Below are 22,539 nucleotides of genomic sequence, written 5' to 3' on the forward strand. Positions count from 1 at the left end.
GTTAGGGTTAGGGGTTAGGGGTTAGGGTTAGGGTTAGGGTTAGGGTTAGGGTTAGGGGGTTAGGGTTAGGGTTAGGGTTAGGGTAAGGGTTAGGGTTAGGGTTAGGGTTAGGGATTAGGGTTAGGGTTAGGGTTAGGATTATATTCGTATTTATTATACTAGTAATAGTATATTGTGTGTATGCAGTTTATTCCGTAATCAATAAGTATCATAAACAAACACCTTTCTGGCACAACAAATCATAGCACAGTCGTGTAGGCATTAGACTATGGATACAAAGGTTGTGGGTTCGAACCCCAGGTAAACCGTTATAGAATTTTAATTCTATCGATTTCTTTTTATTGTATTAAGTAAGAGGAAATAATAATGGTAATAAACTCGTGTTATATCTAGCCTCATAGGCCTATTAATTACATGTATGTACTATGTGTTATCGCATTGTGGCCCATTATGGTTGCAGAAAGAAATAACGCATGCCGGCAACTAGACTACTATACAAAAAAATAGTATCAAATCTTTCCTGCTCAATCAATATAATACTTGCAAATAGATCATAGTTTACTAATCTAATCCTGTAATATAGACCTGTTATATCACCTGTATTTGCATGTAGAGTCTATACATGGTTTGTTATGGTAGGGATTAGTGTCCGATCTCTGTAATGTAATGTAAATGAAGCATATTGATATGCAGGAAGAATCGATCAGGGCGCTATCTATTAGGGAAAGATAAACACTATTCAAAATATCAATAGACAAGAAGAAAGGGATGTAGAGATTTGTAATTGAGTCATGCATGATTTAACAGAAGGTTCTTTCCAATTCCCAAACGTAATGTCAGGTTTTACCAGATAATACAGCAGCGTTTCCATTTTGTCTGTTGGAAAATGAATGAACCAGTACAATAAACTCATTTATTTTGACGTATATGCAAGGGGGTGACACTAAATTCCCGGTTGTTCTATAAGCAACGCAAACATTATAACAAATCCTGTTGGTTTGCTAGCTATCGATCCGTTATGATCCGTTATGAAAATTCATATTCGACCCCATTGATCAAGTTGGCGAATAACGACGCCGTTAGTTTTAAGAACTTTATCTATTCAATGAGAGTACAGCGCGCCCCCGATATACATCAGGGCACAAACCACTCGAAAACGATTCGGTTTATGAAATGGCGGACGGGTATTTCCCATCAGGCACCAGTGATATGAAAAAAATTCTACTAAGTTAATTTGGAAATGACTTTTGCAATTCTGTCGGTCTATCTCTAGTCTCGGGCCCAAACTGCATGTGGCCCACGGTTTGTTATGAACAACAGAAACCGACTGTGAAGGAGGCTACATAGCGATGTTGTTGGAGTGACGTTCAATTTCGGAAAAAACGACACTCGACCATGGAATTTAATTTTAAGTTTGTCAGTATATAAACGGTAAATCAAGTAAGTTTCTTGCACTCTGAAGATTTAGAAACGGTTGTTTGATTCCACTGACCGAAATTTTGTGATCGAAATTTACATAACACCAATGACAGAAATCATCAACAAAAATCGAATCAGGGACTTATTTTCACTCGAACATCATCAACCGGAAGTGACGTGACACGGACCGACAGAATAGTAATGTCGAAATTAGGACTTGCTGTCAATAATACGAAGGAAATGCGTGACAGGTGTAAGGTATGAAATACCCGTAGTATTAGTACAGAGTGAAACAAATTTTGGATATTTTCTTATATATATATATTCACCCCTTTATGGTTTGATTTTAAACTGGATTCAGGTTCCGACCATGGGCCCGTTTTCTTTCTTATTATTCGGTAATCGTGACATGTTAGTGGCTGAAGGCTCGACTTACGGGGTCTCGCCTTCCGAGCGACTAACATGCTCACCATACCTCAACAAGACACAGATTATCTTTGGCAATGGTCTGTTTCTCACCCGTTATCTACTAAGTAACCTGTTCAGCGATTCTTCCCGTAGTGATCGCTCCCGGGAAAACTCAAATAGCAATAATAATTCTGACATCATCAATTTATTTGGGGTGGGGGTTAAAAATCAGTGAGGAGGATGGGTTATATACACTATAACCATGATAACAAACATTTATGCAAATAAGAAATACTATTGGCATATTACGTATTCTATATAAATAAAAACTAATCTGATTCTTTTATAAAGGTTGTGTGGGCAAAGTCAACCCGTGTTGGATGTGGTGTAGCGTTATGCCCTACATATGAGGGTAATGCCAGTGGGTGGGTCTTGATTTGTAATTATTCACCAATGTAAGTATACATTAAATTAGGCCTAGAGACTTCGCCATGTATGTTTGTGTGTCGCTCATAAAGGGCAAAATACCGGGGCAAAATAGTGTACCTTCAGATTATTTCGCCATGTGGCTGGTACACTTCGATTTAAAGTGTGTGATTGCTTGTGTTGTGTGAAAAATGCCTTGTACTGATTACTCCTGAAGACCTGTTCTATATACGGGTGGACGTGCCTTTCAAGTAGGGTCGGTCGGTCGGATTTTTGGGTGGCGTGCGCCATCTCTGTCAACCCGGTTTTGCCATTTCATGATCTGAAATTTGTAGAAATGACTCTGTTAGAAGAGGCCCCAGATCCGGACATCAGAGCGGTGATGTCATTGAAATGTATAAAAATAGGCATACTCATATTCTACAAGGAATAAGGTTGGTGGAAATCACCAGTACCCGACAAAGACATGATCCTTAACCAATATTAATAAGATTCCTTAGACCTGAAACTTACAGAAATGACCCTTTTAGAAGAAGTCCCAGATCGGCCGGGCCCCAGCGGACGAGGTTATAGGAATGGGCAAAACTCATATTCCCCCATAAGGAAAAAGTATGTAAGTGTGATATGAACCTCATAAGGTATTGGTGGAAGTTCCACGAGATGACCCGTAAGAGCAATCTAGACCTTGTATAAAATGAGGAGCGGCCTCTCATTAAAGGACCTCACATTAATACTGGTATTTCAACAACTCTTCCAATACCTTTGTACAGGAGCCAACCGTTGTTAATCCGTGATGAATCCACAGTTCAATAGCGTATACGCGAACGCAAGGTTACGCGTACGCGTTACGCATGAGCGCGTAAAATTCGTCATGTCTGGAACAAACTCTCTTCTGTTGGCGGTAGCAGCTAAATATTACCGCTTTATTCTTTAGTTTTAATGATATCAACAGAGAAATACTGCGATATTTTTGTAAGGTTGAGTGTTAATGACAAACGGACATTCCGAATGATGTGAATTAGACATCTTTAGCTTGTTTCGTTGTTAATCAATCGGTGATGAACAACGGTGAAACATGATTGAATCCCTAAATTGTCAATGATTGAGGGGGGGGGTCACACGGGGGGATGTTTGAGGATGGGGTGGGCGAGTAGGGGTGTCTGTGTATGCCGTGGGTTGGTTTGGAAAGTGTGTGTGGTGTAGCGGTGTGTGTGGATGAATATGGTGTGTCGGTCGTTTGATGACATGTAAAAGTGAGTAATTTCTAAGAGAAGTTGAACAATGGTAGCGCTATTTATCTAAAATCTTGTTTGCATCTTTACAAGGGTGAAAAAACATCTATGTTAAACATTGCTACAAATATATGTGTATATACAGTTTATTAGTGTGATAGCTGTTGGTATTATTCAGGTCTAGAATTGAATATTATAATACTGTTTTATTAGAAAAATTAGTAAATGATCATTGATCAACCGTGGTAAGTAAATAACAATTTAAATTTCACAAAATATAACGGGAAATTGTTTCTAACTTTTAGGGGCAATCTAAACACAAAAACAACCAGACCATACGAGGAAGGACCCAGCTGTGCAGGGTGTAGATCTGGAGCGGGTTGGTGCTATGAAAACAAATGCAGTAAGTAGATGTCAATCAATTTTAATATCAGTGATGTTGCCTAAGGTTAAGGTTACCTTACGACGTAAGGTGTTGTCGAAGAGAGGGGGGTTATGGGGCAGTTTGCTATGATGCTATGCGCTCAACTGTGTAGAGACAACTGTAACTTTGCTTCTAACACTGCCCCTCTTTTTTGTTAGTCTTTATCATCGCCTTCCAAGGAACGCATTTAACAAATCTAACTATGCCTATTGTGTACACAGTATACTGAACGTATTTCAATTAAATAAAATTACATTGTATTTTCACTTACTTTGTGTACATTTCAGGAGATTGTAAAAAGACGGCATCACATGCGGTAAGAATGATAGAAATTGTGATTTTACATAAATTAACTACTTTTATAAAAAGAGAAATGTACACGCTTATGCTTTCACATTAGGGGATTAGGTAGCATATACACCAATTCACGAGAAGCGTTTACTGTACATGTATTTGGCCCTCTATTGACGGAACCACAGCTGTGTATTGTGTACAATTATTCTGTATAGAACACTAACAAGTAATTGATGCAACCCCCGACTCTGGGACACCGCAGTTTTACGTCGGGGACACCGCAGTAATGGCCTAGTCGGAACGGGGCTATCGTGCGCCTTAGGAAATCAACTTCTAGATCAGAAAAATGCGTAGACAATGATAAGCTATGTTAACAAATTAAAAAAGATGAACCTCGAGGTCAACACGGGTCAAGTTTCATACAACAGGGTTCAAATTTCTAAATTGTTCAAATGTTGTCAAAACCACGCCAAAGTATTCTTATGGGTTTTTTGGGGGGTGGTCATGTTGTTTTGGCCACAGAATGGTCAAAAACCGAAAGTGATCCGATTTCAATGATAATGGTCATCTTTGTCATGTAAAATGAACTCAAATAGGAATATGAGCAGGTTTTTAAGTCAAGTCAACACATACATAAATGACAGCCAGTGAAAAAATTTCACTGACTATCCAGTGAAATTTTTTCACTGGCTGTCATTTATGTATGTGTTGACTTGACTTAAAAACCTTGCTCATATTTAATTTACCACATAGATTAAACTTTATTTCTCTGTCTCAAATAAGGAATAGTTCTCACCATCTAGGCTGTTTCGTAACATCATAAAATAGGTTGTGGTCAATAGGCCCTGTAGGCAGAAATGGGGCTAATCTTTATTGATTTCAGCAATAACAAAACCTTTTAGATAGTGCAAACTATTCCTTATTCAACGTCATCGGCAATTGAAGACGCAGTTGTACCGACAAAACGTCCTTGACTATATTATGGCTGAACTATAATATTTCTACCTTTGTCAGATGGAGTAGCCAGTCAAACACACATTTTATTAGAGTGTACCTAATCAAGTCTGTTCTTAATGCTTCTTCTCAGATTGTCCCAATAAGTGTCAGCATGATGGAACTCCGAATGCCAATGAATGCACATGTTCTTGTCAGAACGGATGGTTGGGAACATCTTGTCAAAGTAAGTAGGCTTATCTTGCTTATAGAGTACTTTTAAAATTACCTCATTACCTTACAGGAGACTGTAAAAATAATGTTGAAACACGGTTATTTGATGACATTATAACGGAGTCATTTTTAAAGAAAAGTTGAACAACGATGACGCTATTTATCTTAAATCTTGTTTGCATCTTTGCAAGGGGAAGACACATGTTTAAAGGTTTTAGAACATCAGCAAAAAGAATACAACTTTTTATCATAAAGTGTAATATATAACTCATATTTACCTCTAATTTAAACTATGAAATATATGTAAATAGCGCTTTCAACTTGCACACATAAAAAATTACCAAAATAAAGCAGGAAAATAGTAATGATTTGATATAGAAACGAAAATTTATGTTAAAAATTGCTAAAAAAATATAATTATAATTATGTGTATGTCATAATTGGAGTTGATCCCTTAAAATAAAAGTGGATTGTTTTCTGGGTATTTCACCTTAATGTCATGATCCCTTAAATCTAGTTGCAGGTATGTGCACTGAAGCTTGCAATCTAGATGTGGTGTGTGTATTGTATGTAGTGGTCAGACCTGGATCCTAGGTCAGTCCATTTCTTTTGTGGACAATTCTTTAGGTATTGTCAATATTCAGATTTTTTGTGTGTCATGTAAATTAGTCTTTGGCTTGTGGATGCATGTTCACAGAATATCTGGGCATTCAATTTTAACATCTGATTGAGATAAGATCTGCTGCCCATTTCACTGAGGAAGTGAAATGCTGTTTTATTCAGCATGATGGATATTTCTCTATTCTAACATCGTATGGCTAAAAAGGCTTTACCAGTTTGCGATGCTTCATACAGAAAGATATACCAGGTCTTATGGAAGCTAGAATCAGCAATAGAAGCTAATTTGTGCCTTGTGTTTGAGTCGGGTTTGGCGAAGTTTAAAATGGTCGTCGTGGTTGAAGCTGACACTTTAACTTTTCCAACTTTGTGAGAACCATGCTGGTTTAAGACATTGTTCGTGTAAGTAGAATAATATTGTTTGTAAATTATAATGGATTTAATGATGAATTAGTTATTTAAAGAAAGCTTTGCTTGTGATAGTTAAATTATAGTTTTGGCGGGAAAATCAAATTTAGATTTTCATAGTGTGATAAATTCTGCATTCAGTATAAAGTTCCAAATTAAACATAGTTGAATTGGTGTTCAACATATCATGTAATTTTGTGTCGAGATTGACAATTTAAATCATCCTGCTGTAGAGACATAAACTTCAGGAATTTAAAACATTCTTGTGGAACTAGCCGTGTGTGAAGGTTGTAAAGAAGTTCCATATCTTTCATTAATCAAAGAAAGAAGTCAGTAGTAAATTCTGTGGCTCATTTGGAAATATGAATTAGTCTTCCAGATAGAATATTGTGTGAAGTTTATCATATGAACTTGAAAACAAATCCTAGTCACGGATTCATTAATTGTATTTATACACCCGTACATGGGTGTGTATACTCTACTCTTGGACTTGGACGTTGGGAACTGTTGTTTTCGTCGACATTCTGCATTCCATGTAATTAACCGTTGGTTGAACTAGGCGTGGCTACGTGTGTGGCATCATAGAGAATGGATTCAACGCACTGTATAACCGACAATGTTGTGATGGAACTCTAGTCATGTAACGACGTTTAAAACGTATCCTTTCCAAGTGCACTTGGTATATTTTTTTTATCGCGAATGATTAAATTGAGTATACTCATTAATTAGTTTCATCTGACTAGTCATAATATATTTAACCATTATTGCCTTTGTGATATTTATTTATTTTTCATGCGTATAAGAGAACTTTTTTTGAAGTATTTATTATAATCCTTTTGTTGCGTGACATTATTCCGTCTCTTTGTTGTTCACATTATTGCTGCGTGGCTTTGCTTAGCGTCGGTTGGGAATTTCAGTCCAATCCTGACATTTGTGGGGGCTCGTCCGGGAAATAAAAACAAAGCTAATAGCAAAAGTTACCAGTTATTTTGTGAACAAGATTGATGACTATTTTGTCCGTATTTCTGCGCATTGTTGGAAGAGTGTTTGGTTGTGTCAAAATAGTGTCAGCAAGTTATTCAGGTTCAATAGGCTCATTTGCAATTCTGCTTCTTATACGATTTGTGCATTGAATTTCTGGTTGCGCTCTATTGCAGTCATTTTTTACCAATCATGGATACTGATAAATTAATTTTGTCAGGAGAAAAGATGGGTTATACAGGGGAGGACCTAAAACAATTTGTCAAGACGCAGCGTGACCTTGCACGAGATGAACGTGCAGCACAGCGCGAATATGAGAAAGAGGCACTTGTATTGCAATTAAGAATTGAGGAACTAAGGAAAGAAAATGCAGCTAAGGGCATTAAAACAGAACATGCATCTGCAGGCCAGGGTAAAGCAAAAATTCCCAAATTACCAGAATTCCGTGAGGATAAGGATGACATTGATGCTTACTTACAAAGATTTGAAAGGTACGCGGAATCAAATAAATGGGACAGGGATGACTGGGCTTTAAATCTTAGTGCATTGTTGCATGGGAAGGGTTTAGATACTTATGCTAGGCTTGCGCCAACTGATACTTATGATGTTCTAAAATCTGAATTACTCAAAGCATATCAAATGACCGAAGATGGATTTAGAAGTAAGTTCCGTTCAGCTAAACCCGAACAAACAGAAAGTGCTCCACAGTTCGCAACAAGATTGGAGAACTATCTGATTAGGTGGGTAGAACTGGCTGCTGTAACCAAGAATTTTGCTGGGTTATCGGACTTGTTAATACGTGAGCAATTTGTAGCTGGCTGTAACAAAGACATGGCGTTGTTCTTAAAAGAAAGGAAACCTAAAAATGTTGCCGAAATGACTCAATTGGCTGAACAGTACATAGAGGCGAGAGGTGGATGGAATGCTTCCTTTGGAGGTAAGTTACCACATCAAAAGGGTCAACAATCTTCCGGTAAGAAGACTAACACTACCCCTCCCACTCATGGTACTAATCCAAAGCAAAGTACGAATACTGGAGATAACCAACGAAGGTGTTTTATTTGTGACAAAGTAGGACACATGGCTAAAGACTGTTATCGCCGCACTAGACCTACTTTGAAAGCTGCTAGTTTACAGGGAAGTGCATCACATGGACACAAATCAGGTAAACAAGGTAAGAAGTTAAATCAGACTGATACTTCATCTTCTCTTTGCACTGCATGTAGTTGCGAGTCTTGTGGACAGAACAGAGTGCAGACTGCATCTTCTTGTGTGCTGGTCTCAAATGAAATGTATGGTGAAGGTGTGAAATCAGACGATGCGTATGTAACGATGTCTTGTGGTCATAAACTTCCTCTTGCGAGTGCTGCGTGTAGTGATAATTTAGTAGAGGATATGCCGGTTGTTCAAGGTTTTCTTGGTAGTAAGGAGGTTCAGGTGATGAGAGATTCAGGGTGTGACGCGGTAGCTGTAAGGAAGAGACTTGTGCCAGAAGAGAAATTTACTGGAGTATATGACAAATGTCGTCTTATTGATGGTACGGTGAGAACTTTTCCTGTTGCATGTCTGGATGTTGATACACCATATTTCACTGGTCATGTTCATGCTCTGGTGATGAATGATCCTGTGTATGATTTGATTTTGGGTAATAATCTTCGTGGGGTACGTGAACCTAAGGATCCTGATCCTGATTGGAAACCACGTTGTCAGTCAAGTGTAAACACAGATGACGAGGACCATGGTGAAATTAGTAATGTGATGAACGCTGTACAAACTCGTAGTCAAAAGGTGGCAAGTGAGAAACTCAAGAAAGCTCTTAAGGTACCAAAGGTAGTTACTGAGATTATTTCTGCTGATGAGTTGCAAAAGGCTCAGGCTGATGATCCAAGTTTGAATAAGATTCGTGAGTTAGCAGAATCGGGTGAAGTAAAGGTGAGTCGTTGTGGTGGTACATCAAAGTTTGTGTGTAAGGATGGTATTTTATTCCGTGAATTTCAGTCTCCATCTGTCAACTTTGGTGAAAGTCTCAACCAAGTTGTTGTTCCTCAACCATTTCGTATGCAAGTTATGAAGTTGGCTCATGAAACGCTCTTAGGAGGACATGCTGGTGTGAATAAAACCACTCTCAAGGTCTTGAAACATTTCTTTTGGCCTGGTGCACAAGCAGACATTGGTAGATTGTGTAGATCATGTGATATCTGTCAGCGAACATTTCCCAAAGGTAGAGTAACAAAGGTTCCTCTTGGTAGTAAGCCGATCATCGAAGTACCCTTCAGTCGTATAGCAATGGATCTTGTTGGTCCTATTTTTCCGTCTACAGAGCGAGGTCATCGTTTTATCCTTACAGTAGTGGATTACGCTACTCGGTTTCCTGAGGCAGTTCCGCTTCGTAACATAGATTCGATATCAGTAGCAGAGGCACTGCTGGATATTTATTCCAGAGTTGGTTTTCCCCGTGAGGTACTTAGTGATCAAGGTAGACAATTCACTTCTGAAGTGATGGCTGAAGTCAATAGATTGTTATCTATCCGTCGGTTAACCACAACTGCTTGGCATCCGATGACAAATGGTATGTGTGAAAGGTTCAATGGTGTGTTGAAAGCTTCTCTGAGAAAGATGTGTGAAGAACGTCCTCGTGATTGGGATAGGTATATCAATGCTTTACTTTTTGCGTACAGAGAAACCCCTCATGCTAGTACTGGGTTTTCTCCGTTTGATCTTTTGTATGGTCGATCTGTGAGAGGTCCTCTTGGTATGTTAAAGGAGTTCTGGACAGGTCAGATAGAAGAACCAGAAACCAAGACCACATTTGAGTATGTTCTGGATCTGCAGGATAGGTTGCAGAAAACATGCGATCTTGCTAGGGAAGAGATGAAGAAGTCTCAAGGTAAGTACAAGATGTACTATGACAGAAAGGCTAAGGCTCGGAAATTTGATGTCGGAGATGAGGTATTGTTGTTGCTCTCTACAGACCATAACAAACTTCTATTACATTGGAAGGGTCCATTTCCTGTGGTAGGTAAAGTAGGTAGTATGGATTACAAGGTGGATTTTGGTACCAAGGTGAAGACATTTCATGCTAATTTACTGAAGAAGTATTTTCGTAGAGATACTGATCAACCATCCAAGGTAGTGGCTGGTCTTTTACAGATTGCGTGTAGTGCCATCATTGAAAGTGAAGTACAAGAAGAGTTAGAAATGTCAGAGGAAGATGATGTGTCTTTGACAAATGAAGATCTTCTACAGATTCCATCTTTTCAGGCTGAAGAAACCATAGCTGATGTACATATCAACCAAGACTTGACAGAAGAGCAGAGTTTGGAAGTGAAGAGATTGCTAGGTAACTATAGTAGTGTACTAACCGACAAACCAGGGTTTACTCATCTAGGTTCGCATGATATCAAACTTACGGATAGTACACCGGTTCGTACTAAGCCATATCCTATTCCATATGCCTTACGAGACTCGGTGAAGGAGGAAATCAAAACAATGTTGGAGTTGGATGTGATCGAACCATCAACTAGTCCATATGCATCGCCGCTGGTTGTCGTTAAGAAAGCTGATGGTAAGAATCGAATATGTTGTGACACTCGCAAAATTAATGCGATTACCGAATTTGACGCAGAGGGGATTCCTTCTCCTCAAGAAATCTTTGATCAACTGGGAGATGCACAGTATTTCTCAAAGTTAGACCTCAGTAAGGGTTATTGGCAGGTTCCACTGACTGAGAATGCCAAACCGCTTACTGCGTTCCTTGCTTTTGATCAGTTGTATCAATACCGGAGAATGCCGTTCGGGCTCGTCAACGCTCCTGCGACATTTTCTAGGATTATGAGGAAATTGTTGAATAATCTTGACAAAGTAGTAAACTACATAGATGACATATTAGTGTATACAGTCACTTGGGAAGAACACTTGGAGAAACTGAATGAACTTATGAAGAGGCTTAGAGATGCGAACTTGACTGCTAAACCTTCAAAGTGCTATATCGGCTTTGAACGTGTCGAATTCCTAGGTCATACTGTTGAGAAGGGATGTCGTCATCCAAATCTAGATAAGTTGGAGGTCATACAGAAGGCTCCACGTCCTGTGACCAAAACACAGCTGAAGTCGTTTTTGGGTCTTGCCGGTTTCTACAGACAGTACATTCCGAACTTTGGAGCCATAGCGGTACCATTGACAGACAAGACGAAAGCTGGTGAACCAACGAAAATCAACTGGGAGAGAAGCCAAGAATTAGCATTTCAGACCCTCAAGAGTATGCTTGGAAAAGCACCCATTCTACATCTACCAGACTTCCATCGTCAATTCATTCTACGCACAGATGCAAGTGATGTAGCGATCGGAGCTGTCCTGTTCCAGGAGTTCGAAGGTGTCAAATTTCCACTTGCATATTTAAGTAAGAAGTTGAACAAAGCACAGAGAGGATATGCGATAATGGAGAAAGAGTGTCTTGCCGTTGTATGGGCAATTCGCAAGTTAGAACTTTATTTGTACGGACGAGACTTTGTCTTAGAAACAGATCATCAACCACTGCTATGTGTGAAGCGTTCCAAAGTTGCAAATGGTCGGATAATGCGCTGGGCATTGTCATTGCAACCATATCACTACAGGATTGAGGCAATCAAGGGAAGTGACAACATTGGCGCAGACTACATGAGCAGGATTTCACATGAATAAGGTGATGTGTATTTTGTGTAGCATTGGAAATTCAAAGGTAGAATTTGTGCAATGTACATTGGAGAAGGTAAGAGTCATGTGAAAAGTAATTTTGAGTATATTTCTTCTTGGTGAAGACAGGTCACAGTTACAACTGTAAATCCGCTTAAGGTTAAGTGGTAGATGGTAAGTTGTGGAAAATGTAAATCCACTTATTTTAAGTGGTGATTGTGTATGTTATATGAAAATTGTGTAGCCACAATTTGTTTAAGGGGGACGTAAATGTCATAATTGGAGTTGATCCCTTAAAATAAAAGTGGATTGTTTTCTGGGTATTTCACCTTAATGTCATGATCCCTTAAATCTAGTAGCAGGTATGTGCACTGAAGCTTGCAATCTAGATGTGGTGTGTATTGTATGTAGTGGTCAGACCTGGATCCTAGGTCAGTCCATTTCTTTTGTGGACAATTCTTTAGGTATTGTCAATATTCAGATTTTTGTGTGTCATGTAAATTAGTCTTTGGCTTGTGGATGCATGTTCACAGAATATCTGGGCATTCAATTTTAACATCTGATTGAGATAAGATCTGCTGCCCATTTCACTGAGGAAGTGAAATGCTGTTTTATTCAGCATGATGGATATTTCTCTATTCTAACATCGTATGGCTAAAAAAGGCTTTACCAGTTTGCGATGCTTCATACAGAAAGATATACCAGGTCTTATGGAAGCTAGAATCAGCAATAGAAGCTAATTTGTGCCTTGTGTTTGAGTCGGGTTTGGCGAAGTTTAAAATGGTCGTCGTGGTTGAAGCTGACACTTTAACTTTTCCAACTTTGTGAGAACCATGCTGGTTTAAGACATTGTTCGTGTAAGTAGAATAATATTGTTTGTAAATTATAATGGATTTAATGATGAATTAGTTATTTAAAGAAAGCTTTGCTTGTGATAGTTAAATTATAGTTTTGGCGGGAAAATCAAATTTAGATTTTCATAGTGTGATAAATTCTGCATTCAGTATAAAGTTCCAAATTAAACATAGTTGAATTGGTGTTCAACATATCATGTAATTTTGTGTCGAGATTGACAATTTAAATCATCCTGCTGTAGAGACATAAACTTCAGGAATTTAAAACATTCTTGTGGAACTAGCCGTGTGTGAAGGTTGTAAAGAAGTTCCATATCTTTCATTAATCAAAGAAAGAAGTCAGTAGTAAATTCTGTGGCTCATTTGGAAATATGAATTAGTCTTCCAGATAGAATATTGTGTGAAGTTTATCATATGAACTTGAAAACAAATCCTAGTCACGGATTCATTAATTGTATTTATACACCCGTACATGGGTGTGTATACTCTACTCTTGGACTTGGACGTTGGGAACTGTTGTTTTCGTCGACATTCTGCATTCCATGTAATTAACCGTTGGTTGAACTAGGCGTGGCTACGTGTGTGGCATCATAGAGAATGGATTCAACGCACTGTATAACCGACAATGTTGTGATGGAACTCTAGTCATGTAACGACGTTTAAAACGTATCCTTTCCAAGTGCACTTGGTATATTTTTTTATCGCGAATGATTAAATTGAGTATACTCATTAATTAGTTTCATCTGACTAGTCATAATATATTTAACCATTATTGCCTTTGTGATATTTATTTATTTTTCATGCGTATAAGAGAACTTTTTTTTGAAGTATTTATTATAATCCTTTTGTTGCGTGACATTATTCCGTCTCTTTGTTGTTCACATTATTGCTGCGTGGCTTTGCTTAGCGTCGGTTGGGAATTTCAGTCCAATCCTGACAGTGTACATACATTTTATAAGTATGATAGCTATTGGTATTACTCAGGTCTACAATTGAACATTATATATAATGTTTTGTTAGAAATATTAATAAATGATGATAATAATAATAATCTAAGTATTCATAATCATGAGCACTCGAACGATGCATATATCTCCGGGTATAGATATATTGACCTAAGGCGTCACGTTCTTCATATAGGGCAAAATAATACAGTGTCTATGGCAGACCATATTTTTAAAGGTGAACCTCATTGAAAATAAAGTTATATATCAATGGAAAGCTTATGATATCAGGATATTAAAAATAATTTTTTGATGGCAAATAAAGCTGAAAAATTAAAAAAATGAATGAATTTTTGGTCTTTTTTAAGGCGCCCAAAAAGCACCCAAATCAATCGTCTTTGACCTTGAGAATGCTCGTGACGTAAGCTCAGGGTTCGCAGTCACGTGATCCTACTCGGAAACACGTAAACAAGACTTGCTTCCTGTACTTTGCAAGCTGCCCGGCAAGTCTGATTTTCACAATAAAGCTTGAAATGAGAAGAATCTTCAAGTTGCTGATTCCTTCTATATATTAGAAATAATAGAATTATTGTCAACACGAAAATGTTCCGTAAATTTTTGACAAAATCAGTCAGGCTGGCTGGGTATAACTGGGTAATTGAGTTTGAATTTCGCGCTGGGATCAATTCCATGCGCAAATGATTGCTGCTACCGTATACCGTTCATGTCATGGACTGAATAAACATGATCGAATAACAAATTAAATAACTTGTTTGTGACATTCCCTATTCTTGATTCATTTTAAAATATCTGATTTTTAAAAATATCGTCTTGTAGTAATCAAAAAATTAATAAAAAAAAAACCGCCGATTTCATCAAATCCAGCCCATAAAGGTTTTCATATTTAGCGCATTGCGGTAATACATTCTCCCGGTACATTCTTTCCACACAATCCCCGACACAATCACGATTGAAAGAAACAGATACTTTATTATAAAATAAATACAATTTAGGGTTAGTAGACCGTTATTTGATGGAATTCTGAAATCTGAATAAAATTAAAATATTGTCACTTGTGTCACGATTCTTTTAATGATACTACAATCAGTGTACTGAAAAAGTGAAACATTCATGTTTTATGGATTACCGAACACGATGCGTAAATTGCTGCTTTTATGCTGAAGAAATTACAGGCAGCCGCGCCGATCAAGGTGGGCAAACACAGCGACTCGCTTCGTCTCTCCGGTAGCACAAGTTTGCGCCGTGTTTCAGCAGATTTAATCAATCGTTCCCTTATATTTGGAACATTTACAGGAATAAATTTTGCTAATGAAGTAGCAATAAGTTGGAAATATCAGAATGTGAATATCAAATCGGTCATTTTGTCTGCAAGTACAGTACGTAGTCGTACAGTCGCGGATACGGAACACTCGGCGACTGAGACTCAGTCATAGTCAGTGACTGAGTTCACCCCGCCCGTATGTATCTACGAGAGTTCGCCTATCATACATGACCGGTTGTAAAGTTAAGAAATAATTAAAAATCCCGTACATGTACCTTATTCTATTCCTTCGTTTTCTCAACTTGGTGTGACGATCTGAACTGGTATACTAGCAGTTATTTTTTGCAATCTGTTTTCATTCCGGTTCTTCGGCGAATCTTCGCTCTTCGTGCTTTACTGTAATATTCCCTGCATATCGTGGATGGCCGGGCCTATCCCAAATCACCCCGGCCAGCACTTTTCCCATTTGTTAATCCACACACTTTATTCAGGAACTTCATTCTTGATTTGATCATGATGTTTCCTTCATGTTATTCTTATTTTATTAAAGATATTTTTCATGTAAAGTAAGTTGACAATGACTGAGTTCGTGCATTGGCCCGATGCATGCCACAGTAATGCATGGACATTGTGTTTACAATCAAACCCGGAAGTAACTGTGTGTCCCCGTGCTGACGTCATCATCGAAAGCGCCCAATTTGAACGATTTCGTTTTGTAATTTAGGGGGGGGGGTGCCAATATCCAATCTTTGCATGGAGATTATGTCTATCCTGGTGCGTTAGGCAAATAAAAAATATTCTTTTCTGCTTCCTGGCATCATAAGCTTTCCATTGATATATAACTTTATTTTCAATGAGGTTCACCTTTAACAACTGAAAGAGGGTGTACCAAATGTAAACACTTGTCAACTCAGGCGGTACAGGACACGCGTCACGTGACGTACGAGGCTGACGAAACTACTATACTAAAAAATAGACGTATATCGTATATCACTTCCAATTCAAAAGCAACACACTTTCTTACAGTCAGTGGAGCTCGTGGTCTAACTCCAACGGTTTAGAATAACATAATTTTGTTTGAAAACACATAACACATTTCGAATTGTCTGTAAATACTTCATGATTGTTTATTAATCCAATTGCGACGCTAATAATGGTTACTGCTGATACAAACTCCCGGAAATTTATCCGTATTGTTTTTCCATCAGCACTAGTTTGCCTATTTGTTTGTTTGCATAAGCTTTTAGCTACTCAGCCTATTTGCGCCAATATCTATACCGGTACATTGTACTTCCAATAATATTCAAAACGGAAATTGGTCTTAGAAAGTCCGGTTTTAGAAGTAGGGTGACACCGGAGAAACCGGAGAAAACGTACAGCAGCGAGTATGGCCTTGAATTTGACCAAATTGTACATACAAGTTGTCGGGAGCGGCAGGATCTTGGTACCTTCGTGGTGCAAAGCTGAGCAGAATTGTTAATTTAATAAATTTCTAGAAGATAATTCTATGGTGTCAAAACTGGTTTCACATTATGAAAGTATCATGGAGCGTGAAAAAACTGTTTGTGGTGCAGAAACACTGCACAGCGTCATCATCCCTATATCTTCGTGTCAAAAGTTGCCGTGATAGTACGGCGAATCCATTCGTTCTTCAAAAGCTACGCATAGCGATTTTGTTCGAGGTAAAGCCGAGCGACTCGGGCTATAAAGCATATCACTCACACAATATGAGATACCGCAGCGTTTCCATTCATACACGTTTATACGATCTGCGCATGCTCAGTACCCCATATGGCGTTGCCATTTACAAGAAAATCCGATTTGTAGTCAGGTAAAACGCAGGTTTTGTTTTCAATACACTCAGCTACGATTGCTGTTTTCTTTATAAACATATATTTAACTGCATTTTCACCGTAAGGTTTTTAAATCATACGTTAATAATGTGATATATTCAACTGTTTGAGAATAATCATATCAATAGAAGATGACACCGCCATGCATAGCCCATTCAGCTCAAACATGCACCATCAACATTCCATTGTCATTAGGCCTATAGGCTAGTAATAAATACCAGAAATATTTTAACCTGCAACATCCTATGAATTAAATTATCGTCAAGTGGCGGTCTTTTCAAATCACAAGCTCTTGTATGTAGTGTATGAATTAAACTTTGTGTGGTATAAATTATATGGGACATAATAGACACAGTGAGAGAGTGCAAGTTCAATTATCCCGGTCAATAGGATTATGACTCTTTTCATTAAATGGAATTGGAAGATATCTCTAGAGTTGAATTTTATTTTATTAATTCAGTTTATTTGTAATCCAGCGCAGGATTTCCATGTGATTCCGTCTGTAAAAATGTAATTATTGAGCTGAGGGTGATGCTGTGCACTGTGCTCCAGATGCGGATTTCAGAACACGATATGGGTATATATTGCTCCAGGAGCATTACAACTTTAGATCTCCAGGAGCACCTTGTGTTGACTTTAACTACATTTCGCACAGATATATGATTAAGGCCCCACAGGCGTGATATAAGGTTAAACGGTAGCGCACTACTTAAAAAATGCAACAATTAGCCTTTTCGAAGCATGGCGTACACAATAGGAAGGCAGTCTTCAATATGGGTAATACCCGCCAAATACAAAAGCCTTTACCCATTTTGTGCAGCGCCATCCTATTGTGTCCGTCATACCTCTTAAAGGCTAATAATAAGTGTTTCTAATCTTTCTTGTTATTTTATTGCAGAGGAATGCATAGATGAAGCAGGCTATGAATATTGTGAACGAGGCTACGACTGCGACAGTTACGACTTAGTTGCTAAACATTGTCCAGCTATGTGTGGTGATTGCGGTAAGAAAATATATTACTCCCATTTGTTTTAAAAACAGCTTGGAATACATTTTTAGAATAGTTGGCAGGATTTTCATCCCAGTACTAGTATATCATTGAAAGCTACGATCAAACGTATATGTAAGCATGCGCGCGTGCGAACGAAGACTTAAGGGCTGTTTCTTTGTCCTATATACGGGTCGCGCGGATAGCTTATTGTGAAAATACGAATATCGCGCGATTTCAGCAGAGCACAAGAACTATATTAATAATAGAGGAGATCAATGCTGCATTAATGATCACAGTATCACTGCTTAAAAGTCTAATGTCTCTGTCACACTTAGACGGACCGAAATCAAAGAAATTAATGTTGGCACACTCTGGCATAATAACTATAAATCGCTTCCCCTCTCCCCCAATTCAATGTTGATGAAAGTAATTTTGACATTGGGCTCTTCAGTCCCCCCAACATTGGTTGAGGGGGAATGGGGATGGAAGGGGAAAGGGGAAGGTTTGTACTTCTCATCAAACAGAGTTATACTAATTTCACTGAAATGATTATTTACTACCATTTTACATTGACTTTCCAGAATATTTTATGTATAAACCAATGGAGTAAAATATTGGAACAAGTGAAAATCAATGTCTTATGTCAAAATGCACAACTTTTAATAAATATCAAGGATTATTTAACGTCGCTTTCATGCCCGTGGGAATTTCTGTTTTGTCAAGTCGTTTTCTACATTGGTTTCAGTTGGGGGAGTCTGAGGGCACCGTGGCTCGGTGGTTACGGCCTTGGACTCATAATCTGAGAGCTTGCTTTACGTGCGTAGGTTAGAGTCCCCGTCCCGCCACCGTGTTGCGCCCTTGGGCAAGGCGCTTTGTCTCTCGCTTGCTTCACCCCACCCAGGTGTAATGGGAAGCTGTTAGGGGTAGTCACAGTCGTTGTACTGATGAACTCTGCGCCATTTGTAGGCAGCAAACGTGGTTCCGACATATTCTAATAACGGCGGAATAAATGTAAAGCGCTTTGAGGCTGTTTACGGCATAAAGCGCTATATAAATATCTACATTTATTTTTTTACTTATTTTATTTTACCACAGGCCCAAAACTTGCGAATCCTGGGCACGTATCTATTTTAACCACTGCAAGCTTTTGTTAAAAATTATATTACGTTTATTGTCAGTGCCAAGAATTATCCTGGGCATAGGGTACATTTACATGCAAACGGTGGACATGGTGGGCTCGAGAGATACATATGACATGTAGCTCTCTAGTTGAAAGATATATTCATCTACACCGAAATAGAACTTCACTATATTTGAACAGGTTTTGAGAGATAACACAATGGGCACCGTCATAAAAATTATAGTAATTTTACACAAAAATGTGTAAAGATGAGATCGAATTTGCGAACACTAATAAAGATGATTAACTCTGTCACGCAAGGACACATGTGCATATGCACATATGTGCATATGGCGTGGACACTGGTGCATGTCGCTAGATATTAAAGTATAAATAGAATAGTCGCGTTTGTTAATGATATTTTGTGCCCGTTTGTTTCATTGCAGTCCCAGCTGGTGGCGATGGTAAGTTTACGTGATATCACGAATGTGGACAATTTTTATTTGCGGAGGGGCTAAGGCAATAACCTGCAATTGTGCATGCTTTCATACAAACAAAGAAAAAAAGGCAAACTATCTAAATATTCATAATCATGAGCACTGTGATTTTGAGTCCTACATTATGCTTCGACTATATTTATAAATACGTATTTATAAAATACGCACGTGACCCATGGGCAAAATGCGGAAACTAGTGTTCTTTTTTTGACTTATTTTCATTCATAATTTACTAATATCTATATCAGTACATTGTACTTCCAATCATATGCAATAGAAAATTGGTCCAAACTTAACAATCAATAAGATATGTCTGTCACAATAATAAGTGCTTGCAATTTGTTTCAAATGTTTGTTTTAAAGAATAATAAGAATCGGGGTTTTTTTTTTGCAGGGGAATGCACGGATGAAATCGGCTATAAATATTGTGACCCAATTTACAATTCTTACTGCAAGAGCTACCCCAATTTAATTGCTAAACCTTGTCCAGCTATGTGTGGTGATTGCGGTAAGAAAATATATTACTCCCATCTGTTTTTAAAATAGCTTGAAATGTAGGTTTATACAATTTGGCAGGTGTGTCATCCGTATATCCGTATATTATCCATGAAAGCCAAAATCAAACGTTTAGAAGTGGTAAGCATTCTCAAAATATCAAAAGCTATCTTAAGAACTACTGAACCAATAGTAGGCTTGTTTGTACTCATTTTAATGCATTTTTCATGCTGAGTCCAAATATGGTAAATTAAATTTTTTTGAAACTTGTCGTCTGCAGTCGACACCCGCGTGAAGAGAGTTAACACAATCTTAAAGCTTGTTTGTTTTTGCCTAAATACCGTTAGTTGCATAGCAGAGCTTACGGTAGAGAGCCTCTGCCACTACCCATATTACACGAGCAAATATTACAAGTTGTACTACATCATATCCACAATCGCAATAATGCATTAATGATCACAATCACTATGATGAACGTATCACTGACTAGACCCCGGAGGGGGTTATCCCTGGTTGAAGGTGTACGGGGATGTGCCACAGTTTGGGGGTACCTTTTCAGCAATTTTGGTATATCAATGGGTGGGCTTTCAGTTGAGACCAATGCGCCTAATTGGGAGCATTTGGGGCAAAGTGCCCCTAAATGGATGGCAAAATCAGCAAAAAGTAGGTATAGAGAAAGTCAGCATCCGAAGGTCTGCGTGGCACATCCCCGTATTTTTTTTTCGAAGAACCCTCCCCCCCCCCCCGGGGGATTACACTTTAAACACTAAATTGGTTATCGTTTAAACATATTCAAAACATCTTGTGTATAGGCTAATTTTCTTATTATTTTATGTTAATGTTAGTAACCAGTTATCGAATAGAATATAAAATATGTTTGCTAAAAATAGAGTGTATAGACTAGCTGAAATTGGACTTAATACAGTAGTCAGGTTTGATTGTGGTATGTTTTTCATTTCTTATACAGAATGACATTACGATCTATACCAAGGCCACGAAGACTACCAGATATCAAGTTTATGATTAAATATAGTGTAATATTAAAGTTATATATAGTACAATCAGTATGTTACATGTCCCATTATATTCTAGTTTGACAGCTGTAGTTCTCAAATGAAATATTTATTAGTTCCTGGGATGACCAATTTACTATAATACTTGTCAAAACCTGTTGGGACACCTGTGCCAAAAATATATTGTTCTTTGTTTCCGCTATTTTTTATTTTGTGATGAAAAGCCTAAATCTTTCCCTTCGCTCCCTAACCTCCCCCTTCCCGGCCAATCAATGTTGGGTGTTGCTAGGCGCGCATGAGCAACATTACATGATTCAACATTGTGGTGGTGGGGAAAAGATTATTCTATTCAAAGTGCCCCCAACACTTTTGACAAGCATTGTAGTTTGCCAGACTATAGTCCACGTAAAACAATAGAGAGTTGCGAAATGACGTTACTTTAACTTTAACTTTAACGTCTAGAGGATTATAGAGGATTATGTATTCAAAACCAAGGTGGTTTTGAATACATAATCCTCTATAATCCTCTAGACGTTAAAGTTAAAGTTAAAGTAACGTCATTTCGCAACCTCTCTAATATTTCATTTTGAACTAACTGCAATATAATTTAGTTTACCACAATGCATTTCGATGAGATCTTTATAACACCATACTAAAAGCCATTAAAAACAAGAACTAAATTATGCCCATATCACAGACCCAACAAACTTTAATTACTTTTTTTTTAAAAATGATTAATTTACAAATAATAGTAGATCACCCGTGTTTCGCGGTTTTTACATGAATCTTTTTGACCATTGGAGGATTAAGTTGCTGAAGGCATCAGTGGAGTAAGCCCCCTCCCGCAGAGAATAAAAGTACCGTATAACGGTGACTACTTTTACCCACCCCACTCTTGTAGAACTACACAATGAAAAAGAAGCCACTCATGAGATGTCAATATCATTTTCATCATTATGTAAAAATAATGAAGGTCAATCTATTTTTCCCAGCCAGTAGGATCAGGCAAAGGCTGATTTCAACCATCTTAGCTGTCGCTAAGAACTAAGTCGCTCCTGTGAAGAATATGAAGGCAAATTTACTACATATCTCTGTGGAGCTTTAATTTGGTGGTGTGGGATCTGAAATTACAACAAACTTGTTATAATAATGATGTTGATGTTACACTGAAATACACCTTATTCATTACAAACTTTGGAGAATATATATCACATTTGAAGCGTTCTAATGGATTTCTGCTTTTGCAGAGTAGTGTATGATGGTTGAATGAATTATCACTCCTCTTTTATCTAAAGACATTGGTAAAATAAGTCAAATTGTGTAAGGGATTTGTAACGTAATGCTTTGTTTTATTTTGATGATCGCGATCTTCAAAGGTGATGGTGTATATTAATAAAATCAGCAAGATAAATAACTGGTGCATATTGTTGTAATCGGTTTTG

At 37.9% G+C, this 22,539-nt stretch overlaps 1 protein-coding gene across 1 annotated transcript in view; it reads left to right on the top strand.

Annotated features, from left to right (window-relative positions):
- Nucleotides 1-22,539, top strand: part of LOC140161840 (GLIPR1-like protein 1) — a 157,314-nt gene that overhangs the window by 11,341 nt on the left and 123,434 nt on the right. Inside the window, exons 5-6 of the mRNA XM_072185135.1 lie at nucleotides 2,179-2,282; nucleotides 3,791-3,888. Of these exons, the coding sequence (XP_072041236.1) occupies nucleotides 2,179-2,282; nucleotides 3,791-3,888 (202 nt within the window). The remainder of the gene's footprint in view (nucleotides 1-2,178; nucleotides 2,283-3,790; nucleotides 3,889-22,539) is intronic.

Source organism: Amphiura filiformis, chromosome 10 (assembly GCF_039555335.1).
Source record: "Amphiura filiformis chromosome 10, Afil_fr2py, whole genome shotgun sequence".
NCBI lineage: Eukaryota > Metazoa > Echinodermata > Ophiuroidea > Amphilepidida > Amphiuridae > Amphiura > Amphiura filiformis.